Raw genomic sequence first — 27318 nt, 5'->3', positions numbered from 1 at the left:
CCTTCATACATTCATTCAATATTTTTATGGGGCTACTTGCAAATTTATAATATTGGGTTAGATATTTTATATAGGTTGTATGTTGCAAAAATATTTAATATTTTAGAATCTTGGCACCCAAAAACAATGTGGGGTCAATGATTTTGTAAACTCATGGTTTTGAGGCATATGGTTTTACCTTAACATTTGGTTGTATTTGTGTGAGCTTGAGCCTATAAAAGCAAGCACATGTTTAGTGATTTAAGGTTGGTTTGTTGGGGTTTTGGCTTGGTTGTCATTGTATCATCCTCTTTCGAGGAGTACACATGTGAAGCATGGCATGGGATGTGTGGATTTATGCTTGGACACATGGAGGATGCATTTGAGAGGATTGATGTTTATCAAGTTTTCATGGAGGCCCTACAAATGTATTGTAATATTTTATTGCTGAATAATACACTGAGCATGGATGCTTTTAGAGCTTGGATTTTTCACTCTATGAGGGTTTTTCCATGGTAAATCTTGTGTTGTCTTGTGATGTGTTTGATCTTTGCATATCGTTATTCTGTATACTTGAATGCATGCTTTTCTCTCATGGTGTTATGTAGGAATGAATTGATCATCCTGGTTGATTTTCCTAACATTTACATCTTCTCTCAAACAATTTGGAATCATGATCTCTCAAACAATTTGGAATCATGATGTAGACATTAAAGACAAATCTCAAATTCCAATACTATTTTTGACACAAATATAATGTTTTCTCAAGCTCATTAGACAATAGTAATGCTTATTGCAGTTCTACAACATTAGCACCATTCTGGATTGGTTTAAGGAATCTATAGAATATTATAAAATGTGTGACATGCCAAGGAGCGCGTAATTCAAACCACTAGTCTCATATAGAAAGAGTATATCAAGATCTCTAGAGGTGATTTATTCTTTATTCCTCCTTTCAATGACAAATGTAAGACATACTATGTACTAAAACAATAACATCAAAGTGAAAAACATGTAATATCATGATTGATTCTATGACAAGACCGATTCTAAATTACTCACTTTAAATTGCAAAAACTAGATCTTATCACTTTAATAACCATATTCTTCTACCCTTCTATACAAAACTATATCAACTTTGCTTTGTCCTATAAAACATACCAAGTCTCCTCCACCAAATTCAAACTCCTCCACTTATCCTTAATCTTGTTTAAATACTTCCCCTTTTTCTTTTTCACTATTTTAAACTTCATAATATTAAAAGCCCTTAATTCTATTTTACTTTAAGTTTAATAATGATCCACCCCAAATCAAGGAAGAAATGTCATCCCATATCAAGGCATAATTACTAATAGAATACTACTCAAATGTATAATTTGGACTTCCCTTTCAATCATTTCATGTTCACTTTACAAAAGCCCACTTATTATATTAAGAAGGTACACTGCCCTAAAAGTAGTCATGATTTTGGAAACCCAACTGAGGTTTTCACACGCGACCAATTGATTGATGGAATAAAATCGAAGGACAGAAATAACAAATTATTTTGAATCCCTTCTGAAGAGGATAAGCTGAACAGTATGGCATAAAAAAGCAAACAGATAATTTGGACTTAAGTCCTGGACCAGCTTTTGACTGAGGAATATTTTATTGTTTCGTAATATTACTGCCAGTTTGCCGGATCGTTGGGGACCCATGCACAATGACAGAAAAAAGGTTCATTCTTCCCCGTCGGTCACATTACCATGCGATCACCGGCTAATCTGCTAGCAAATCATGTATCCATACATGCACATAGAATATGGTGCACATGGCATGTGTTATGTGTGGAGCATGGAAGGCATAGAGAACAGGGGTATAAAATAATGATTATATTTTGAATATGGTTAAATTTTTTGGTTTGCCTAAGGGAAGCTTAGTTGTGCCTGTTTTTTGTCTCTGGCTGGATGTTGCTGATCTCCTTGTCGTTTTAGTTTGGAAAACTTGTGAAGATTGCTCAGGAACTTTCACCACACACGCAGGCTAAGCATTTCGATGTTCTCAACGGAAATAACACGTAAATAAGTGATGAAATCCCTGTTTTGTTGCTCCTGTTGCAGTGCAGGTGCTTCCACTGGAAGATTGATTTCTGAATGATCATGTTTGTTGAAGCGCTAAAGAAAGTTCGTTTTTGAGTCTAATTGTGGGATTCGCAGCCCTAGGCTGGGATGCTTTGCTTTGCTTAGGGTTTGGTTTTTCTTTCGATATATGGAATGTTGCATTTTTGTTTTCTTCGGCCCCTCGTTTTGACAATGGATGATGTTAGTTATGAATGGGGAGCGGAATCATAATGTAGGATCGGGTGCGGTGAAAAAAATGATGTTGTAGAAGCATCATGGCGTTTACAGGAAGTTACAGGAACAACGGGGGTTCGAACGCGGGGCCTAAAGTGCCGTTGAGGGCGGACAGGTCGTTGTCCGTGAATTCGACGGTTAAGTCGAATGCTGTTTCTGCGGCGGTAGGCCAGCGCGTCAAGTCGTCGTCGCCTTCGCCCTCTCTGTCGCCATCCACCGGCAGGCGCAGCGGTGGTGGATCGCCTCGTAACGGCAAAGATGACTGTGGAGGAGGTATGCAATTTGCTAATAAAGAATGAATAAGAGAAGGAAATGCATTTCCTTTTGAAATGTGCACATTTTTTGTGAAATCCACAACATGCATTTGGAGTCATAAATAGCTTTATATAAGTAGTCAAGCACATGGAATCTTGAAACGAGACAATGCTTCAAGTTATTGTTACTTAAATTGAATAGAAGATAAGCAGGATGGATTCTCTCATGAGTGTCTTTCGTTCTTAGCAAAAGAAAATCTTGATTATTAAACGAAATAAAATAAAACATTGCAATACTTTACCTGTCTTTAATAAGAGATAATGGAGGATAAAACATATTTCCACATTTACTTTTAAAATGTCCACCATGTTAAGCACACTTATACTTGATATTCGTGGTAAAAAATAACACAATAGATGGATCTTAAACCAAGACAATCAAACAACTCAGGAGAATTACTTATTTTAAAATTACACATCCATAGAAATTAGAAACAATCTTGGCAAGGAATAATTTCACTTGATAAGTCCTACAGAGCAATTTGGTATAGTGGATGTTAACACTTATGAAATCTCATTTCTTGTCGTGTGCTATTTTAGATGCTCCTGGACGTTTTTTATGTGTAATGTATGAAGATAATTGCTTTAATCAGAGACTTTAATGGTTTTCAATAATGATTGAGCACAGAACATCTTTTGAAAGAAACTGTGTGCAGAGTTTTGGAGATAACTAAATTATCTGCATCTGAAGGCACACTATTCAATATTGACTGCAATACAGTTATCTTTAGCCATTATTATAATGCGTTGTTCTGTGAACCGATAGCTTGGATTAGACAATGTGCAAATGCTGCTGACACTCAAATTTGGTCTTAACCAAATGTATTGCGAGGGATAGCTCTGTGGCCCATCTTTTGCAGCACCTTATTTGAAATTTTTTAATGAAATTGAATTGTGCCTTTGGCATTTTTGCCTATATTAATTTTAGAATTGGTCCTATTCCATTGAACTAACCAGAAAACATCAGATAATGAAATTCACTTATTTATTCTGACAAATAGCTAGCATCTCAACTGGGACAAGCCTCAGTTTTTATATTATGGTAATCTGAGTCTATTTATATGTTTTTCTGTAAATTAATAATTTTGTCCATACATTATGTAAACGCTAATGACATTCTAATTTTGTCTTTTTGTTTAATGCAGTAGTGCTTAGCATGCCTCTGAAGATCGTATATCAGTCAACAAAAAATTTATAAATAAAATTGAAATATATTTTTGACATTCTTGATTCTGTGAAATTTAGGATTGTACACTTTCAGTATGACCTGTTAGATGAAATCCAATGAAATAAATGTTTTAACTAGTAGCTAACTGTAGAATCGAATGTGCCATGAAGATGCATGCCACTAAGGCCAATGGCTTTTTGAAAAGTGAACTACTGATGGTTGCCCGGATTAGCTGTATTGTGGTCCATTTCGTACAGGTTAAGAGTTCCATAACACAAATTTTATGCTTGAGAGTTTCCAAAACATTTTGGATTATCATGTTTCTGGTTGCAAGACAGAACTATTAGTGATACTCTTGCTGTAATTAGAAATGTCATTCTCCAAGACTAAATATATGCATGACAGCTCCCAAATCATTTTGGAGTGTCATGTTCCTGGATGCAAGACGGAACTCAGATGATATTCTAGCTATAATTAGAAATGTCATTCCATAACACAATTTATGCATGAGAGCTACCAAAACATTTTGAAGTATCATGTTTCTGTGTGCAAAACAGAACCATTAGGTGATGCGCTTGCTATAATTGGAAATAACATTCCATAACACAATTTATGCTTAGAGCTCCTAAAAATTTTTGGAGTATCATGTTTTTGGTTGCAAGACAGAACTATTAGGTGATACTCTAGCTGTAATTGGAAATATCATTCCATGCCACAATTTATGCACGGGAGGTCCAAAAACATTTTGGAGTATCATGTTTCTGGTTTCAAGACAACCATTGGGTGACACTCTGGTTATAATTGGAAATCTCATGTTTGCGGCTGATTTTTGGCATACACAAATGAGTCCTCTAGATGCCTTTGGCATATGGCATCATATTTTTATATAAAACTTAAATATGTCAGTGACATTTTGGCTTATGTTAATTTATAGTTGGTCACTTTCAAATGGAATTGAACTGAGTATAGTAGTTGATGAAGTTCCATGAAATAATTATTTTAACCAGCAGCTAGCAGGTCAACTATGGAATAAGGATGCTAAGATGGCATGCCTATGCTACAGATGGTCTTATCTGGGAATGTCTGCACTGTGGTTTTATCATGGTGTTTAGGAGATCCATCAGCAAATCATGTAGTTGGCTACAGCAGAGAACTATCAGGGCATTATGGATATCATGTTGTTGCTTTCAAATCAAACCATTTGGAATACTCAGGCTTGTCTCTCTTGTCTTGATTAGTCCAGTTAGAACTTAGAAGTGATCTGACTATTCTGCTCTCATTATCATATAGTCATTCAGAGTCTACAATTTGCAACAATCTATTTGATCCATAGCCACCAGATTTTAATCGAATCAACTATTTTAAGGGCCACTGCCTACTTCTTATGAAAATAAGAACCATTGTTTTTTATTTAGGTTACTGTATATTGGAATCCGTATAGTATTTTTTATTGGTATTTCAATATAAAATGGGGTTTTCTATTGTAGTTTCCTGTCCATTGTTTCAGAGATAGAAACCAAATATAGAAAGATATCTGTTCCAGGGTTCCTATACAGAAAGCTTTGAGTCTTGACTTCCAAAAGGCTATGGGTTAGACTAGAAAAAGCTCAAATATGCCTCTGAAACAACTATTCATAGCATAATGGATTGAGCCTCCAACCTAACGACAATCCATGGTCTCCAAAATGTAACAGAACATATTTATCCGTTACTCAAATTTAGCTTCTGACTGATAAAATTCACCTTTAAGAGCTGATTTAAGACAAAAACAGACTTGTAGAATTCCTAGAAAGAGCTAACAGGTTATAATTATTAACAGCTAACAGACACAAATACATAACAGAACTGAAAGCTACCAAATTTTATGCCTAGCCATATATCCAAGGAACCAGAGATAGAACAGAAAACCTCCATCATCACTTGGTTGGCATCTCTGACAGTTGCATCCATCTTCTGCTAATCAATGTCGTTGATATAAATGAAACCGACCTATTTAATCAACTTATTAATAAACTGTTCAAGTTGTCATGGCAATTTTAGTAAATTCAAGAATTTGCTATATAATTTTGTTGGAGGTTTAGTTCTGCAAGCAGATCTGAGTCAAACTACATTTGACTAAAGCCTGTGGTCTTTCAGTTTTTTAAAAGAAGATGATAACTTATATTTTACAATTTTTTACTGTGATTTTACCACTTTTAAAATTTCAATATAATTTGTACAGAGATATTGTAGTTTTTGTAATTGTGGAAAATGTAAAATGTCCCTTTGTACTCTGCAGAGATGCATTTCTGTTGGCATGGCCTGTATTTTTTTATGGAAGGGACTATGTTTTAAAATTTACAAGATAGCTACTGATATGTTTATCTCTGTTTTTAATTGTCATCTCAACTGACTGCCAAATATAGCCCAAAGGTTTGTTTATCACATATCATCCTATGTTAGTGGGACCAGTTTCTTATGTGTAGCACTTTCCTCTTTGTTACTGGGTTATTGGGGCACCCAGAATGTACCCGGACCAGGTTTGTTCAAGGTACTGATCCTGGGCTGGTTCAGCTAGTGTTCACTCAGAGTACATCCCTGGGCCTATGGGTATGCCCTGGATATGTCAGATGCATCTGGGGCTGACTTATATTGTACCCAGGATGTACCTGGACCAGATTTGTTCAAGGTACTTATCCTGGGCTGTATTCAGATAGTGTTCACTCAGAGTACATCCCTGGGCCTATGGGTATTCCCTGAATGTGTCAGATGCATTTAGATCTGATATAGGTCTGGGGATGTACCCTGTGCGAACCTAGCTCTGCTGGAACAAAAAGAAAACTGGAAAAGTAAAAAAGTGAACTCTGATCTATAACCTAATCTAACCCTAAAAGTGACTACTAACTACTTAGTTTCTGACAACACAAAAAACCTTCATTCCAGTTGTGCTAAGCCATGCTAAAGCAAACTATGGATATTTTTTTAATATTTTAAATATTATATATATATTTTATGGCTGAATCCAGCTGTACCAAATTCGGGTAGAAAAAAATTGGCAAACCACCAAAAGTGTACTGCTAACTTAGACTTCCTCTGGTTTTCAACTTTTCATGCCATCAAAGAATGCCTCATTTGGAGTTGAACTCTTTAAAGTTGGTCTGAAAGCATGATATTATAATATAAAAGTAAAATAATTGGGAAAATTGAATCTTTTTTGAATTACATACTCAGTAAATGTAAAAGCTTCTGTTCATCTTGGCCATTCCTCATAATGTGAAATTCATTGTTCTATCTCTTAAACGCTCATTTTGGAATTTACTATGTTATTCTAGATATTTGTGGATTCATTATGTCTTATTTATGTTCCTTTGGGTGTTTTGATGACATGTGAATGAATTTTGAGTTTGTGACTTTTGATTTGCATTGACAAACATAAACCTTTTATATTCATTGATTATCTATTTGATAACAGTGCCTGGAAGAGTAAGGGTAGCAGTAAGATTACGACCTAGAAATGCAGAGGAGGAAGTTGCGGATGCAGACTTTGCAGACTGTGTGGAACTTCAACCGGAGGTTTGCTCACATTGATGTATTTATACAAATTTTCTGAGCAGCTCTTTATATCCAAATTCTGTTGCAAGCCATCTATCATTTATAATTTGTATCTTATTTATAAATTTTACTGTTCAGCTTAAACGATTAAAGTTGCGAAAGAACAACTGGGATTCTGAAACATATCAGTTTGATGAAGTTCTTACAGAAATACATACTCAGAAGCGTGTTTATGAAGTTGTGGCAAAGCCTGTTGTTGAGGTATTTGAATTTTAGGACAATTTCTCATCAATTAGGAAATCCTGGATTTACTGTTTATTTTTGTCACATTTGCATTTCCTGCATGATTTGCTTGTGATCTAGAAAACTTGGCATACTACTGAATAATCTATTTTGTCACTTTACTCATAAATTGCTTCCTCAAAGTCTCTTCTAAGTTCTTTAATTGTGAAGTTTTTGATATCTTTATATTGATTGTATACACAATAATAAATTGATAATTTTCTTTGAGATTTTGGAAATATTGTGAGTGGTATAGCTTTGCATGCCATGTTGATTTGTTAAGTTTCTATATTCTTTAACTGACGTAAGTTGAGTTTTTAAATCATTTGGTGCAGAGTGTGTTGGAAGGGTACAATGGAACTGTGATGGCATATGGCCAAACAGGTACAGGAAAAACGTTCACACTTGGTCAACTTGGTGAGGAAGATACTGCAGAACGGGGAATTATGGTGCGGGCCATGGAGGACATTTTGGCAGATGTTTCACCTGAACATGATTCCATAACAGTTTCATATCTGCAGGTATATTTATACAACACTATTTTTCAGAAGTTCATTTGAATTTGTACAGTTGTACTAATCAGGGTTGGGAAGCAACACTGATAGTATTTTCTCTCTTGTAGCAATGTTTTGGAGGCTACTTGTATTTTTTCCTGTGGAGTTTTCACATCTGGTTTTGCCTTTCAACCCTGAAGAACATAATAAAAGTCAAAGTTGTCTCATGCTTACAATGACTTTGCAGATAGAAGAGATTAATAACCAATCCCCAGTAAAACAATTTGGGACAAAAGATGTCTGTTGGATGCATGATAAAGAAACATTAGAAACATAAATACATGATAAAACATAAATATTGAATGACAAAGCAGCTATTGAATAGCTACATGAGCTGTGAGTCATCTTGGAAAGAAGGCATATATCAAATCTAGTAAGATTTTGTTGTTAAAAAGGAATGATATGAATATAGGCTCATATTCCCTAATATAATTGGTGATGCTTTTTCTTTTTCATTTCCAAAACTCTACAATCCTCTGCTGTGATTAGACATTTTATTCAAATGTACATTGCTCTGCCTTGTTAAATGAAGAATTTGAGTTGTGATTCAACCATAGTCAATGATTAAAAATGTTTTATTCTATATAGTTGCCTGATGTTTTCTACCAACTTTAGTTTTTTGTTGAATTTTTATTTTAGGGCTATTGTACTTAGGGCCAAAGACTCTAGACCCACAAAAAAATTGAGTGAAAATCATGACATAGATAGTATAAGCTCAATGGGATCAAAATATAAATTACATATTATCATGAGCCTACTTGTTGATTTATCTTTGAGATAGAAGGGAGTGGGTCTACACAAGTATATGGGTTCATTGCGGGGATTTACCTTACCATAAAAGCATTGGGTTGCCCATTTTCTTTTAAGAATTTTTTTTTTCATCACCTTCCAATTTGAATTAGAAGCTTGGTGCTCAAGGGCTGAACTCATTCCAACAGGAATTTCACATCCATCATTCCTTCCAGCAGATATATCCATAATACTGCTCAATTCATAGCTCAAAACTCTTTTCTTTCCCTTGTCATTTCTTTAAGCAATAGCAGAAGCATCTAGAAAGTAGGGTGACTGAGGGTGAAATTCATTTACCAATTCCCGATTCAATCTGCATTGCTAATGTGTATGGAACCAACAATCTAAGCATCCAATTCTGGGTGTCGATTCCTATTCTAGCCTTCACATCTGCATAGTCCTTATCTCAGGGTAAGAATTGAGGAAGCATTATTAAAGGCTTTCCAACAATACTCGCACAGCTCTTTCTCATTCTCATGCTCTCCCTCTTCATGCCCTGCCATCCACCCCACCTCATTTAGTTAAAAAAATGCACATAAGGGACTGGATACATAATTGCTCGTCAATCTCACATTTTTACTTCATCCTGCCATCCATATTTTCTTGACTGCTATCCTTACCAAAAGTCATTCCAATTTCCAATACTCTGAACTAAATAGCAAAGGCAATCTTAATAAACTATTCTATGCTAATCAGGCACATGCTCTAATCAAACCAATTCCAGCTACACTAACGAATATATTGGGCTGAACTTGACTTCAAAAGAATATTTGGCCCTATGTTGACTTTTGATTATTAAATGCTTGTAATAATATCACCTGTTTTTTCTTTTTATTTTGCAAATGCTTAACTTCCTTTTGATAGGAATTGAAATCACTTTGTCTGCCTTTGTTTCCTTGGTTCTGGTTCATTATACAGTGTCTTGTCTTTTAACTTGGTGCCTTTTACCATATTGGGTAGATCTGTTTAACATGCTTAATTATCATTTCAACATAACATCTTGTCCTTGGGAACACCACTCTTCGTTTTGATACAAATAGTCCCCTGAAATTGTGAAAATTAAGTAGAACCGTATTGTTTCTCCTTCAGGTTCTTGTTTTAATGATTTTGTAAGTTCCTATGGTAGTTTTATAAGCATTTTTTCTTTCCTTCTTTTGACGCTGCTAATTGATGCTTTCTCTTTTGGACCCTACTTTTTGAACACTGCTAGTTTTTTTATTGAAACTGAAACTGCTGATTGGTGTTTCTTCTTGTTTGTGTCTTTGATCTAATTTCAAAATTGTCTTAATGATATTTCTTTGCCACACTTTGACTTTGAATTTTGGTGATCTGTATTTCAACAAAAATAATTTTTGTCCTCTGTTACAATTTATTCTAACATATAATATCCAACCACTGTATTATATTTCACTATGTATACTTCTAATTTTCTTCTATCACAAATTTGACCATAGCTATGATCTTCACTTTGTTTTATTGTTGTATGTGTAGTTTAAAAACTTTGCCATTACTCGGAGGGCTTGTGATTAAAAAATGATGCTGATTAACTTGCACCAAAACTTGGTCATGAGTACCTGCCAAAACAATGTAAAAATTGCCCGACTCATGACTTAGTGTTTGACTTGGCCAAATAAAAGTGATATATTGTGGACACAATTTCATTTGGTATTTAAACTTAACATTTTTGAGATGTTGCAAGGGTTTCAATTTGTGATTTTAGGACTTTGACTATTTGGTGTTACCATGGCCCGTAGGTTTAGGGTCACTTGGTTCAGACTTCAATAAATACTCTGGATTTAGTCAACTGTCAATTGTTGATAAGAGTAAGACAGGAACACTCCAAACATTCAATATTATCATATCATTTACAAAATACAAATTTTAACTTCCAAATTTTAAATTCAATATAGAAATTAGGGGTGAATACGCCAGTGAAACATGTGTGAATCATGATCCATATCCGAGGTGTAGTTTGTGTGTAGGTAGTTAGCATTTGTTCCAACACTCTTTGGCTTTATTTTCCCGAAATTTCTTTTACCATTAAGGCAGGAGTTTGAAGCTAATTAGCTTAATTGCATTTCTATGTTCTACATAAATTGAATACATATTAAAATCAAACTAGCATACAAATGCTAATGATTTGAACTCAATGGATTTGTGCTTCCAAGTTCCCATTAAAAATCATAATGAATGCTGCTCCTTAAAAATTCTAGGCAACTTAAAAATTTCAAGAGTGAAAATGCTAGGTATGATTTGGTTTCAGATAAATGATAAATCTGTATTATCATGACACTCATAGAATGGCATCAGACTTTTCTGAGCTTTAGTCATAGAAGAAATTTATGATTTGTAATTCTTGTTGATATTGAAATTGGAAGTTTGTATGTATTGAAACTTTGAACTCATTTTTTGGTCTATAAAGTGTGTTGAATTTTATTTTGATCTATATATGAAGGATCAGTGATATCAATATGGTTTATAAATTAAGTAATATGCATGTTTTTATTGCATATTTATAAAAATTAATGTATATTTTAATGTTTGATAATTTTGTGTTGAGTTATTGCCGAGTTTTACATTGAGTTTTTTTTTCCAAGTCCCAAGTTTTTATTTTTTTGGGTCAGTCAAGTAATTGCTGAGCCCGAGCTTTTAAACTATGATTGTATATGGTAACCTGATTTTATTTGGGATGCCTATTACAGTGGCAAATACAATGTTTAGGTATGTCATGTATTAGAAAGAATGCATTTCTCCAAATGTGATGATACTGAACATCCTGTATTTGCTCTGCTTCTTTAATTTAATTTACCATTACATTACTGCAATAATTTATCCGTCCAAGATTTTTGTGCTTCAGTGAATAAATTTCTTGGATTTGTATGATTTGTTTTATTTTACATTCTCATTAGCAAACTGCATTTAAATATCTCTGTTGTTATTACTTCACATTCTCATTAGCAAACTGCATCCAAATACCTCTGTTATTGTCTTCCATTGTAATAACTGCCTTACAAGTTCTATTATTTTTCTACTTTATCCTGAACAAGAAAATTTTGTTTGTAGATTGTAAAAATGCCAAAGCTGTTTTTGTGGAATATGTCTGCCCCTCCTAGTTGTTTCTCTGCAATTGAGAATTGCCAATTTGTTTGTTGAGATATGGTCAATTGCTGTCAGCACTAGACATACCTTTTGCAAGTATACATAAAATACAATCTTTCCCCGGATATATTTTTCTGATGCACTTTGATTATATTCTAATTTGTGGTAGCCAAGTAGATTTTTTGCACCACCTTGGTCTATTGATCAAGGTTCATGCATTCTAATTGTTGTTTGAAATTAGATGCTATAAAATACTTAATAAGCTATTTTGTTAAATTGGAATTGGGGACATGTATGGGTATGTGGGTATGGTATACTGATATGAGAATTATTTTTTGGGCATTGGGTATGTTCGTACAAAAAACACAAAAATCATAAATAATGCATTTTTGCAGCCTGAAACTAGGAATTAAGTTCAGAATAGCACCTATCATGCATATGCTAAACAAATCTACCATAAATATTACACATTTGAAATATAGTATAGTAATTGGTTCAATATCAAATTGCCAATCTTGAATGTCATGATAGATATTCATTGTTCAATAAAATAATACAATCTGTCAGTGTTATATGGGTCTTCATCAGAATCAACATCATCATCATCATCATTGACGTTAGATGATGTTGGTAGACAAGAAGAATCACAGGTAACGCCACTGCCAATTATTTGCCTCAAAAAGTGAAGTTCGTGTGGCAGTGGAAACATCCAAGTCAGCTTGCTTTGGGTTTATGGAATGCCCCTTTTCTGGATTACCTTATATTTTTGCCCACAAAATATTTATTATTAATGAGTCACTGCTCAGATCAGGTCCCATCGCTGCATATGAGAATATCCTGTTTATCGATGCCCTATCCTTATTATGCTTATGCCTTAAGTCTGTTTATAAGTTAGTATTGATATGCTTGCAGAACTTCCTTACATCTGCCTTTATCCTCCAAGGATATTCCATTCTCCTCCCAAGATCTTCTCATATATTTTTGATTGATGATTTTAAATATCTATTCTGCCTTTCTCAGATTAATTAATCTGATCACCGATTCTCTGTCTGATGTAAATCTGCTCTTGGAAGCAGGAATATTTTGCTATGAATGGATGCTTGAATGATCCACAACACCTCCTATTTATACCTTTTAAATACACCTCTTCATCAAAGGTTGCAACCTTTCTAAACAGGTCGGCTAAGTAGGTTTATTTAATTAGTTTTTATTATTTCCAAAGGTGGCGCACCACCTAGGCAGGTTGGCCTATCAGAATTAAGTGCAAATTTATTTATTAATTAAGCAAGGGCTATTATTTAATCATTCCCCACCCCCTCTCTTATAATTGATCATTCCAAATCTTATTTACCTTAACCCTGGGTTGGCCTCTATTATTTAATCACTAATGTTTATTTACATAAGTTTGCGAATAGGGTTTAAGATGCTGTGATTGGGTTTCTAAAACTGCTGCGACCAGGGGGCATGACAGTCCGCCCTTTCCAAAATTGCTTGTCCTCAAGCAATTGGTTTGATCATAGAAAGAGTGGTTCAAGATGACTTCAATAGAAAAACGTTTGATGAATAACCCATCTTCCTTTGTGCTACTTCAATATTATTACAAGTTTCAAATTGATCTAAGACATATATGTTTTTGCTTTTAATTAGGATGTGAGTATAACCAACAGTTGGGAACTGGAGGGTTTAATTTAAGACAAGTTTTCTCTCATCAATTGTAATCGTAAGGACTATTTTGGTCGGTCCTATGGATATCTCTTCGAGGCAAAGCAAGGGTGAAATTCCCATATATTGAGAAGAGGATTAGAAGCATGACACATGTCCATGACCTTAAATGCAATGCTCTTTCCTAAATAAATTCATGTCTTATTTGGTTCACTCTTGTTATTCTTATATTCTAGATCAACCAAATATAGAAATCTTCATTATGATAGGAATGCATTTACAGTAGTCATAGATATTCACGGAATAGACATGCCAAACACGGAGCATACACATAAAAACATGAAGTATACACATGATTATATGTAGACATGAAGCATACACGTGAATATATGCAGACACGAAGCATACACGTAACTATATGTATTGCTAGATCCCTTCTCCTTGACTAGAATGTATCCATAGATTTACCCTAGTATCCAAACGTATTAGGGTTTGGGGAAGGAAATATGATAGGTCCCCCTTGAAGCTAGTCCCGCATTAAACTCAAGAGCGTGCAATCATCCAGCCTTAGCGACTCGCCTTTTATCCCACAAGCAGCAAGAATGTCCAACTATGACTAGTTCCATCCCTTGGGATAATCACTATTCCACAAGCGACGGGATTGTCCAACTATGACCAATTCCAACCCTTGGAGTAATCATTATTCCACAAGCGGCAAGAACGTCCGACTATGACCAGTTCTATCCCTTGGGTAATCATTATTCCACAAGCGGTAGGGATGTCCAACTATGACCAGCCCCATCCCTTGGGGTAATCATTATTCCACAAGTGGCAAGAACGTTCAACTATGACCGGTTCCATCCCTTGGGGCAATCATTATTCCACAAGCAGCAGGAATGTCCAACTATGACCACTTCTATCCCTTGGGATAATCATTATTTCACAAGTGACAGGAACGTCCAACTGTGACTAGTTCCATCCCTTGGGGTAATCATCATTCCACAAGCGGCAGGAACAACCAACTATGACCAGTTCCATCCCTTGGGGTAATATTTTTCCACAAGCGGCAAGAGTGTCCAACTATGACCAATCCCATCCCTTGGGGTAATCATTACTCCACAAGTGGCAGGAACGTCCAACTATGACCAGTTCCATCCCTTGGGGTAATTATTGCTCCACAATTTCCAATAAATCTTTTCCACATATCTGCTATAAAATCTTTCACAAATCTGCTGTATAGTCTTCTATAATTTGATCATAGGACTGTCATAAAGTATCCACAATTTCTTCTTAAAAGTCTTTTTACAACTCTTCATATACTTAACCTTAGATCTTCATATAATATTCTCTCTTAATCTGGCGTATATATTTTATACTTGATTGTCTTCTTCACGCACAATACACACCCTTCTCTTTCATCATTTGACCTCTATATATGTCCTTTCACAAATGAGGAGTCACATTTCTTTGCAAATTGCACCACTTGGAGAATAAGCCACTTCAAACAAAACAGTTTATATCACTTTTAGTAATTGCTCTTTTTGGAAGGTCAACCATAATACATCTTCTTAGTGAAACACATCACTTGCAGAACAAACGGATTTGTCTTTTAATCTTATTTGAGATAAGTGCTGCACCGTATGCCTTTTTAATCACTTTATGTTTGGCATTTCTCATTTAATCAACAATGATTCTTACTTGCAATGGTATGATTATAATCTGCTCTTTGTTCCCTCAGGCTGGCAGGAAGAGTGCTCTGCTACAACTTGTAATGTCGCTTTTCTGGATTACCTTATATTTTGCCCACAAAAGATTAATGAGTCACTGCTCAGATCAGGTCTGATCGCTGCATATGAGAATATCTGCTGTTTATTGATGCCCTATCCTTATTCATGCTTATGCCTTAAGTCTGTTTATAAGTTAGTATTGATCTGCTTGCAGAACTTTCTTACATCTGCCTTTATCCTCTAAGCATATTATATTCTCCTCCCAAGATCTGCTCATATGTTTTTGATTGATGATTTAAATATCTACTCTGTCTTTCTCAGATTAATTAATCTGATCCCTGATTCTCTGTCTGATGTAAATTCGCTCTTGGAAATAGGAATATTGTGCCATGGATGGATGCTTGAATGATCCACAACACCTCCTATTTATACCTTTTGAATACACCTCTTTATCAAAGGTTGCAACCGTTCTAAACAGGTCGACTAAGTAGGTTTAATTAATTAGTTTTTAACAATTTCTAAAGTTGGCGCTCCACCTAGGCAAGTTGGCCTATCAGAATTAAGTGCAAATTTATTTATTAACTAATCCTGGGCCGGCCTCTATTATTTAATCACTCATGCTTATTTACATAAGTCTGCAACTGGGTTTAAACTTCTGCGACTAGGGTTTAAGGTTGCTGTGATGAGGGTTTCTAAAACTGCTGTGACCAAGGGCATGACAGTCTACATCCCACAACTTTATTGCCCCTTCCTTGTACTCATTATGTTTGTGTGTAAGAAGGCATGAATTGGAATGCAATATTCTAGCTCCTCAACCTTACTTGATGCCAATTGGTTGTGCTTCATTGAGTGGATGGTATATGTACTCCAATTTTGTTTAGACGAATAGGAACTAGTAACCTATTGAGGCAAGTTGAGAGTAAAAGTTGAAAATAATTTGAAAACTGAAAAAAATTCAAATTAGAGAGTTTGCAATTAAAATTAAGAAACTTCCTATAAAATTTTGATTGCAGAGAGTCTAGAGGTGTGGCATTTTATGGCCATTGAGGTACCACCAAGAGTGAGCATCCTTCCTATATGTATTAGGGAGAATGGAAACACTTCGACAAGTGGAGTTTACAAAATCAACAAACTCACTTGTAACCACATCCTCCATAGAATTGGGGAAGATTTTAGTAAGTGCTTGCCTATACTCTTCATTGACTTTCATTATATGGTGGCATCCTTGTTGGCATAGAATGGATTTTATCACTGTAATATTTAGGAGTCTGTAATGTCCTCGATTGGTGACTGGGTCGACTAACACCAGTAATTTAAATAAATGTATAAATTAGTAAATAAAATCATTAAATAATTGGAAGGGGCTAACTATGATGAAATTATTAAATAAATTTTAGCTGTGTTCTTGGGCCAACTTACCTCAACCACCCCTGGGTCGGTTGCTCTTAAGGCTGTCCTTACAAAATTTGCTATTTATATGGGTTCGAACCATGGCTTAGGCATGAAAGGAATTTATCATTGTCTTTCATTACACGAATTTAGTGGATATATTGAGACGTAATCCTGAGTATCTATTAATGGTAGGACATAGCCCCTGCCAGCATCATCATTTAGCACTTTTGGTTTAATCTTTGCACTGTTAGGCATTTTTGCATCAAGTGATTTGGTCCTTCCTAGAATCACATTATTATATAGGAAGATTACAAAGTCGATTCAAGGAGTATCTGGATTTGTGACAGGGATCACATTATCTTCAGTTCAAGCCCTTGTAGTTCCTGCCGAACCTGTAGCTGGTTGCGAATGCCAAAGCACATGAGCCTGGAATGGATCGGGGACACTTTTTGAGGCAACAAAATTGCATCCTACTTTACTGTTGTCTAGCGACATAGTAAAGTAGACTAAGTTGGCAATTAAGAGAGACAGGTTATTCAAGCTGTGTATTGTCTATTTGCTAGGTCGAAGGTGTTAACAGCATTCACTAGTTAGACACAATACTGGAAAGGATCAATCCAACACACTCTAGAACTTAGATTGAGTGTGGCAGAGAACTATTTGCATCTGAAGCTATAGGCAACACCCCAAGGCATATACTAGTTGACATTCCAGTCAAACATTCACTCAGGGTGAAGTCCGTGCTTATCTAAGGAGCTCTCTGGTAGGTTCATATGAGATTTGAATGTTATCTGAATTCATTATGAGAATAATCACGTTTCCCTTGTAATTGATATTTGAATATGCTATTTAAGCCCATGTAATTAGACAATGAAATAAAAATGGCATATTTGGATTTTGAAATAACAAGTTTCTGAATTTAGCGTGGATAAACAAATCTTGTTTAGTTCTCCAAACAAATCTCTGTTGATAATTTTCATATTAGATTTGCAAAATAATTTTTGGGTTGGTTTATTTCGGTGGTATCAGAGCTGGAATCCTGCCAGCCTGTGAATCACCAAATTGAAGAAGAAAATGATCATGGCACCCCTTCAGAGTAATCTCTGAATGAATCTTTTTGGTGAGGGCGGAGAAGAGACAACAATGGTAATTATCATAAATCTCAGGTTGCAGAAATTGTTTAAAGGTATGAAAAATACATGCATCAGTTGGAAAGATTGAAGCGAGGTGATTCCTTTTCAAAATAAGAAGAACTAATAAGGAAGAGTTCACATAAGAAATGGCAAATCAAGAGCGAGAAAGACCCTGTTATAATAGATCATCATGTAATTTCTTGTTATGAGATATACAATGGTCTTATAAAAAAGATTGAAGATATGCAAGAGAAAATATCTTTTCCTCTTTTTGTGAATTTGATGGGGACAACAGAAGACTATTGTGCTCTGTTGCAAGAGACCATGTCTCAATCCACTACTCATGAGGAGGAAAAGCAGTCAAAAGCAGCAAAGGTTGAACCTGAGATGGTGAAGAATTTAGAAACACAAGAGGATGACAATAAAGAAGTGATGATAGTAGAGTAGAAAGAAATATTTGAATCTTGAGATGTCAAACAAGATGTCTACTCAATGACAAAACATAGTAATGTTTAGGCAACACCAACCCAAACTTTAGGTATGGACATAATTGCATTTTATAATGATGATTTGTAGTATAGGAGAATGATTGGTCCATGCAATACTATTAGTTGTGATGTGGAGATTGGGTTGTTCAAGATCGGACACAATAAAGAGGAGTTGTAGGTTTTTTTAGAAGCCTCCATGATTCTACACATCAATTACATAGAGGTGGGCCAAGATACGTTCATATCCCCTTGTTCCAAAAGTGATAAGATCATTGATGGAGTTTGGAGGGGAGATGTTTCTCTCAGAGTAGCACAATGGAGTGGTGGAACAATGAATTTGAGGACGATATGGGATCCTGGTATTTTATCTTGGGGCATATAGGTGTAGAAGGCAGTTGATTTGGTATACGAGTGCAAATTGGTTGGGGACAAGCAATTTGGAATAGGAGAACTATAATGTCCCCGATTGGTGATTGGGTTGGCCAGCACCAATAATTTAAATAAATAAATAAATTAGTAAATAAAATCATTAAATAATTGGAAGGGGATGACTATGATGAATTAATTAAATAAATTTTAATAGTGTTCTTGGGTTGACTTACCTTAACCACCCCTGGGTTAGTTGCTCTTCAGGCCGACCTTACAAAATTTGCTATTTAAATAGGTTTGAGTCATGGCTTAGGCATGAAAGGATTTTATCATTGTCTTGCATTACATGAATGCAGTGGATATTCAGACATAGCCCTGAGTATCTAATACTGGTAGGACATAGTGTTGGTATTATGGATATGTTGCATTGGTTTTGTCATTGATGTCAACACTTATCAACACTTATCCTTCTGGAGATCTTTGGTTATGTTCACCGGCAAGTTCAGTGACTAATGCACAGTCATCGGTATTTGGTTCACCGACAGGTTATATTGTTCACCGGCACTGAGGATGACTTGTTATCATCTGGAGATCACTTGTTATGTCGAAGACATGGTCTGGACACTTGGTTTTGATGATTTGGTTATTGGTCTAATCGGGTTGACATATTTGCTGTTACCGGCAAATTGGTCTAGGTTATGGACCGGCATGCGTTATGTAATTCTAGATCAGCACGGCACGTTATAGAGATGGTTTAATCAATTGGTATTATTGTTGAGCCGACATGATGCATCGCATCTTGACTTGCTTGTAATTGATTTTATTGTAATATTCTTAGTGAGCCGACCTACACATTTGGTCTTAGGTTTTGGTATATATGTAAGATCTCATTTGTGAGATAATGTAAGGAAGAAGTGAAAAAATAAGTAGAAGGTATATGGTTATGGTATTGTAACATGGTATGTGCGAATATTGAAGTTCATATGAGTAGACCATAGAGAAGGAGATAATCAGAGCTTAGCCGGTACTGAATCCAGCATTGGAGATGCTACTTTGAGCAATACATTATCATTGGATTTAATCATCCAATTGTAGTTAGTGTGACTCCTATTTTGTGATTGAGCAGTGAGCTCTAGGCGGTTGGCCTTTTTGCATGTGCAAACCCCATTTGTATACACATACTATCTGCAGTAGTATCATATGATTGTGGGTAAGGTTTCCCACCGTTGTTTTTCCCCTTACAGGGTTTCCACGTACAAATCTCTGTGTTATGTGTTGTGGATGTTGTTTCTCTTTCTGTTTCATGCATTAAGTTTCACAGGTATTGATATTAACTGTTAATCTATTTACCGGCATTAAGTTTGGTTTACCGGTATTAATATCAAGTTTGATTAAGTTATATTTGGGATGAAATTATTAGACAACTGATTCACCCCCCCCTCTCAATTGCCTCCGGGTCCTAACACATAGCCCCTACTAGCATCATCATTTAGCACTTTTTGTTTAATTTTTGCATAGTTAGGCATTATTGCATCAAGCGATCTGGTCCTTCTTGGAAGTCACATTATTATATAGGACGATTACAAAGGTGATTCATGGAGTATTTGGATCTGTGAAAGGGAAATGGATCGCATGATCTTTAGTTCGGGCCCTTGTAGTTTTCACTGAACCTGTAGTTGGGTGTGAATGCCAAAGCACATGAGCCTAGAACAGATTGAGGGCAATTTCTGAGGCGGGAAAATTCAATTCTACTTTATTATTGTCTAGCAACATAGTAAAGTAGAGTAAGTTGGTGATTAAGAGAGATAGTAGTTATTCAAGCTTTGCGTATTGTCTATTTGCCAGGACAAAGGTGTTAGTAGCATTCGCTTGATAGACATAATACTGGAAAGGATCAATCCAGCACACTCTAGAACTCAGATTGAGTGTGTCAAATAACTATTTGCATTTGAGGCTATAGACGACACCCCAAGGCACATGCCAGTCGACATTCCAGTCAAATATTCACTCAGTGTGAAGTCCGTGCTTATTTAAGGAGCTCTTTGGCAGGTTCATCTGAGGTTTGAATGTTTTTTGAATGTGTTATGAGAATAATCATGTCTCCCTTGCAATTGATATTTGAATCTGCTATTTAAGACCATGTAGTTAGACTAAGCAATCAAAATGGCATATTTGGATTCTGAAATATTTAAGTCTCCGAATTTAGCATGGATAAATAAATCTTGTTTAGTTCTCCAAGCAAATCTGTTTAGATAATTTTCAGATGAGATTTACGGAAATATTTCTTGGTTGGTTTATTTTAGAGTCGGTGCAAAAAGCTAAGATGGTGTAGTGTGTCGGTCATTTTTTCATCGCTAAATACAAACTGTTTGGACTTCTTTGAAAAAAGTTTTTTAAGGATCTTGCTCTTTTTCATTTACAACGGACTTCATATTTCCAATCATTAAGATAATGCTATTGTATACCTCTCCCAAAAACGTCTTATCCATGTCAACAAAGTGCATCATAATACCGATGGTCTTTGTGAAAGAGGAAGCATATTCTATGCAATCCCACCAAGAGTCATCTAGGATCATTTGTTTTACATTTGTTGCCCCCTCACTATTGGATTGCCTTCATATGGACTAAATTTGGCTGAAGACCATGCTAAAAAGTGCCTTTTGCACCTTCACAAATAATCTCAAGATAGTTGTGTTGGATGCAAATTGGGTATGTACAACCTATTCCAAAAAAAAAAAAAATTAAAAATAAAGAAGAAAACATACTTAAATTTTAATTTCTTATTACTAAAGTGAAACATAAAATCTAAAAAATGTATTGGTTCAATTGCCTTTGATAGCTCTAATTGCAAGGGTTATTTAAAAATGACTTGTAACATGTGGTGGTTTGTGATGAACATTTGGATCTTTTCCTCCTTAGCATAGATTTGTTTGATCCAATCTATTTTCTTGTGCAACTTTTGCAGCATGAGGTTAAGTGAGTGGATAGCACAATGTGTCCAAAATATGTATGAAAACCATGTCTCTACCAACATATGAGATCCTTTGCAATTTTTTATGTTTTTTATTATGACTTGGACAACATTTTGAGAATCCATTTGCTAAATACATTGTATAAATATTTTAACAGTAAATTGGCATCCTTCACTTGTACCTCACAATCCATCACTTTCAAAAACATTGCTCTTTAATGATACACTATAATCACATTATTAATAGCTGATTTTTGGCATCCTTCCATTTATTTTAAATGATGAACACCTTTGTTTATTTCATGAATGTTTATAGGAGATGATGGAATTTTTTATATTTATTACCTTTGCCAATGGGGTGTTGTGCATCTCCCCATATCTTGTGTCCATGTACCTTTTGGAGTGCCATTTATACTTTTCTCAACATATCTTGCTAATATAGTGACTGAACAATATTAAAGAACAAACCATTTACATAGGGGCATCTTACAATAGTTTGATCAGCAATCTCTCTAGCATAATTTTGAAATGACCTTTCTAATGGCCTCTTTTGTCTCTTCACATTAGCAGACTCTTTTTTTTGCCCAACATTTGTGATGCTGCTATGAGATGGGGAGTTGGGGACCCCTTTGTAACCCTCTTCCTCTCCTCAAAGGATGCCTTGTTTTAAGGACAACTGTTGTATCTAGTTCCTTCTGGTGTCTAATATATTATGCTATTTTATGAGTTGGCATAGGTACACTTTTTTTATTGGACAAGCTTTGATTCCCATGTTACGAATGTCACACAAAAGGGATTTCACTTGATAGAATGAGCTTGTATACTTTTGACCACGCTATCCAAACATATGTCCTACCACCTAGGATCCTTTCTATCATTTTTGCATGCCTCTACAAAGGTGAACTTGAATTGATCTTGAAGCTGAGTTGGCCAAGGGAGCTAAAACTGTTTGCCATTATAATCTTTAAGGCAACAAGTTCGGAAAACAAACATTGAACAACACATTCTAGAATCCAAACAAAGGAAAACTAAAAGTTGAAACTAAAAAACAAAACAATATATATCCCAAGGTCACCAGGAGACGGGGGTACTTGGAGACTTTGGAGACTGGTACTGGTATGGCTAATTTTCAAAAATAGGACACGGGGATGGTTGGAGATGCCAAATTTTTTCTTTAATATAATTTAATAATTTACAAAAAATACCATGACATAGGACTTTGAAAACAAGACCAAGGGTAAAGTTTAACATTAACTTCAAAATTTAAATACGCAAATCAAAATGTCAAATCTCATTGTGTCAAAGAGTTCAAAACTCACACTACATATTTTATGTTAGATTATCATTACATATTGAAATTCAAAAATATTGATAGTTGATGTTGATACACAAACATAAAACAAAAATCAGAAATCTATCATGTAATCTTCAACGTTTTGATCATCCATATCAAGCTTCTCATCTATGATGATCTCCACATAATCATCACTCTCAAACTCACTTTTCTCTGATGGTACTAGAGCTAGGGGTAATTCATTAAGGCCATCTGATTCAACCGCTTCATCCACCATGGCTGCCGAATGATGGAAAACAGCGTTTTTGACCTTTTCATGTGCCTTTGGTGAGGGAAGATGTGTGAGAGACGGCCAGAAACTTGGCAGGAGATGGGGAGGCGGTAGGAAACATGAAAGTGAAGTCTCCAGCCAAAAATGAGGTCTCAGGTAGCATGAAAAGTCTCCAAGATGTGTCTTCAGGTTACAGAGATATATTCTAAAAGGCTAAATCATTTAATCATATAAAATTTAAACCGTAAATCATTTAATTAGTTAATTATAAAGTTTGGACGTTATGCATATGCATTCTTTATTTTGAATTCTACTTGAAATATAGGCTTATTAAAAATTCAAGAAATGCAGAAGCAGTAAGAATGAAATATTATACCTGGCAGCAAGATTGAAATGCAGAAGCAGCAAAATCAAAATAAACTTTAAGAGTATGCAGAAGCGATCCTGATCTCCTCCTCTGCTGTTTTAAAAGAGTTTTAGTGTTCCAATCTATTGTATCAAGGGGATGAATATGATGAAATAGAATTCGAGTATGCTCTGCTATGGCAACTGTAAACTAAAATGTTACCTGAGTGGTCAGCAAGGCTGTGAATTCCACTTTGTTACTTGATATGGGTGATGTTTTCCATTTCTTGAGGAAGAAATCGGTCATGAATATTTGCTAAGAGTGGCATACAAATGCCATCCCCATCTGATGTCTGTACACAGAAAATGATGGGTTGAAGCAGCAATGCCTATACTTGGCTGTGACTCTTCACAAATAATGTATCTTGTTTGCTGTCTCCTAACTGATTAAACAAAATGCAAGTGAAAATGACCATTGTTTACAGTGTAGGGCATGTTATATGGCCAAAAGTCAAAGAAAATCATGAAAATTGTCATCCATTGCCCAGGAATTGCCTTGACCAAGCTGGAATTGCCCAGGTACATCTGGTTTTTTGGCCAGTTCAGTACCATAGTTAATGAATAATATTAAAAATAGCCTATTTAGAGTCAGGAAACCATGAATCCTCAGATGTTTAAGGTTTAGGGCATGTTATATGGCCGAAATCTAAACAAAATCATAAAACTTGTTGCCTGTCGTCCAGGAATTGCCTTGACCAAGCTGGACTTGCCCAGGTACATCTAGTTTTTTGGCCAGTTCAGTAACATAGTCAATCAATAATATTAAATATTGCCTACTAAGAGACAGGAAACCATGAATCCTCAGATCTCGAGAGGGCTTCATACTTTCTTGTGGAAAGCTTTTAATTATATGGGTTTCTCATATATCTCTTCAAATAATTTGTCTGCATCTGATTTGGACCTTTGAGCTGGGCTAGATCTGCAGAAATCAGTGCTTATTAATGCTGTATAAGTTCCGAGAATTCTAAGAAAGATGTACTGTAAATTCTTTTTCTGCAAAAGGAGCAGGTTCTCCCTCCAATCTGATGGTTGCTAGACTAGGAACTGCCTTTTTTGTTGCATTGTAAAAATGTCATAGTTTCCTTCTGTAATGCTCTGTGGACAATTCTTATCGGTGGAACTAGTCTTAAATATCTCAATTGGAAGTTTGCCCAAATGGTTAGTGTTTTGTGGATCTAATATTCACCTGAATGCTGGAAATGTGAATGCTTATCTGTAGGACTGAGTGTTTTAAGTTCGTGCCAGGTTTGTTAAGAAAGGATTCAATTGATGATGTGATTGCATTTGTTTCAATGGCAGCTTTATATGGAAACCGTTCAAGATCTCTTGGATCCTGCCAATGACAATATTCCCATTGTGGAAGATCCAAAGTTGGGTGATGTAGCTTTGCCTGGAGCTACTGTTGTTGAAATTAGAGATCAGCAGAGTTTTTTGGAATTGCTGCAGACAGGGGAAGCACATCGGTTTGCAGCAAATACTAAGTTAAATACTGAATCTTCTCGGAGTCATGCAATTTTGATGGTGAGTATAGTTGAATATTGGTACAAATTTCCAAGAGATTTCTATCTGTTTGTCCCCAAAAATATTTGTGTATCTGGTGGTAGTATTTTTGTTTAGAGTGTTCCAAACAAAAGTAATTCAGAATCCAGATATATGGTTTATTATGTCAAATGTAAAAGTCCATGTTCTTTATTATTTAATTTATTGATTTGTCTATCTCAGGTAAATGTTAGAAGAGCAGTGCGTGGAAAACCTGATAAAGAGTCCTATAATTTGAATGAGAATGGAAATGGTGCTCATCTTCTCAAGGGCCTGCGTGCACCAATTGTTAGGAGGAGCAAGCTGGTTCTAGTTGATTTGGCAGGTTCAGAACGGATAGACAAATCAGGTATGCTGAAAATTTGGCTTGCAGATTTGTTTTTCCTATATAGTAACCACACAATTTCATTTCTACGTGAGTTAGCTACTTTGCCAAAGTTCTATCAGTAGATTTATGTATGGAGATATTAAGGGCAATAGATGGTACACTAATTTTTGGAAATTTTAGATACCACCAATATACCGGTATCACCATTATAGCTTGTTTGAATTTACAAATGTATCACTATTTATTTTTCACATTTCATCTGTTTTGGCAATTCTTGTTGGCTCTTTATTTAAATCTAAGCAGTTGGAGTATTTTAGTAACGTGGCTAAGTTGAATGAAAATGAGGTCATGAATTTGAGTATATTGTCTGGACTCTGGAGTATATGTTGTTAAGTTGTGCTAAAGCATCCCTAGAATTGGCATTTTGGACTTCTATCTGATTTTGAAATTTTCAGCATTGTATTCAATGTAAGTTTTTGGAAGTTTTAATTTTATTCTAAACTGTTATATTGTCAGCAACAAGATCCTCCTGTAGTTGTTTAAATTTAGAAAATAGATTGTTGTTTACACTCTGAATTGCCACTCTGGACATTCTAATGGGCTTTCAATGTCAACAGACTCCTATCCTGATATTGATTTTAGGAAAGCATCTCACCCATCTGAAGTGTCCAAACAATGTTTTTAATTGTATTCATTGAACATATTGATTTTTTGACCATGCAGATATCCATGTTGGAACCCTGAATCCTAAGCTTTTTAATTCAATCTGTTAGTCAAGAAGCCTCAGTTAATTCGTCTTTGCATTGTCCTTTGGCTAATAATCGGAACATTGGTGTTGTTCGTTTGATCCAGGAAGTGAAGGACACCAGTTAGAGGAAGCAAAATCAATCAATCTTTCATTAAGTGCTCTTGGAAAATGCATTAATGCTCTTGCCCAGAACAGTTCACATGTGCCTATTAGAGATTCTAAACTGACAAGATTACTTCGCGATTCATTTGGTGGTAGGTTGCCCTTCTGTTGTAATCATATTTCACATTCCTATTGCTAAATTTAAACCTTTTGCTTAAATGCTGCGAGGCTAATAAATTTCCGGTAGAACTGCATTTAGGGCTTTTTTACAGTTTATTGATTGCTTATTTATTGCAATTCCCTTTGATTTACTTATCCATTTTCTTTTGTCTCTGTTGCTTTCTGTTTCAGGAAGTGCAAGGACTTCACTGGTTGTGACAATTGGACCTTCGCCACGCCATCGAGGGGAAACTGCAAGTACAATTATGTTTGGGCAAAGGGTGGGTTTTCTTGAAGGTGTTGGCTCCATGAATTATTTGTTGGCTACCTGAAATGTTCTTCAGATTTTAGCTTTATCATGTATGTTTTGCACGAGTAAGTTAATTCCATGAACATGACCCATTCTACCTCGTAGGATAGTCAGAGATGTGAAGACAGAAGAAGTGTATGTTTTGCATTTGATACAACTTTTCAAGTAATAAGGTTCTGGGAGGAAGTTTACATGAAGTTTTTTCTTTGTAAGGGTTGCAAATATATGTCTGAGGTCTTGACATGAATCCAAAAAGCTTTGGATCCAGACCTGAAATTTTGTTGAATCATTTTTGGTTGTATTTTAAGATATTGAATGGCACAGCGAGGCTTCATTCCCAAGTCTGTTCTTCCATTTGGAATATTCTTATT

General features: G+C 35.4%; 1 protein-coding gene across 3 annotated transcripts in view; it reads left to right on the top strand.

The window, feature by feature from the left end:
* The first annotated feature begins 1553 nt into the window (after positions 1–1553).
* The window catches only part of LOC131068321 (kinesin-like protein KIN-UB), a 93376-nt gene continuing 67611 nt past the window's right edge, over positions 1554–27318 (top strand). Inside the window, exons 1-8 of one of the 3 annotated variants that reach the window (XM_058003494.2) lie at positions 1554–2585; positions 7246–7346; positions 7464–7586; positions 7943–8128; positions 25061–25282; positions 25484–25649; positions 26481–26630; positions 26830–26918. In XM_058003494.2, the coding sequence (XP_057859477.1) occupies positions 2354–2585; positions 7246–7346; positions 7464–7586; positions 7943–8128; positions 25061–25282; positions 25484–25649; positions 26481–26630; positions 26830–26918 (1269 nt within the window). In that variant the 5' untranslated portion in view covers positions 1554–2353. The remainder of the gene's footprint in view (positions 2586–7245; positions 7347–7463; positions 7587–7942; positions 8129–25060; positions 25283–25483; positions 25650–26480; positions 26631–26829; positions 26919–27318) is intronic. The other 2 variants (XM_058003492.2, XM_058003493.2) reach the window with 2 other exon arrangements.

Source organism: Cryptomeria japonica, chromosome 11 (genome assembly GCF_030272615.1).
Source record: "Cryptomeria japonica chromosome 11, Sugi_1.0, whole genome shotgun sequence".
Classification (NCBI taxonomy): Eukaryota; Viridiplantae; Streptophyta; class Pinopsida; order Cupressales; family Cupressaceae; genus Cryptomeria; species Cryptomeria japonica.
This window is presented reverse-complemented; position numbering and strand designations above follow the sequence as displayed.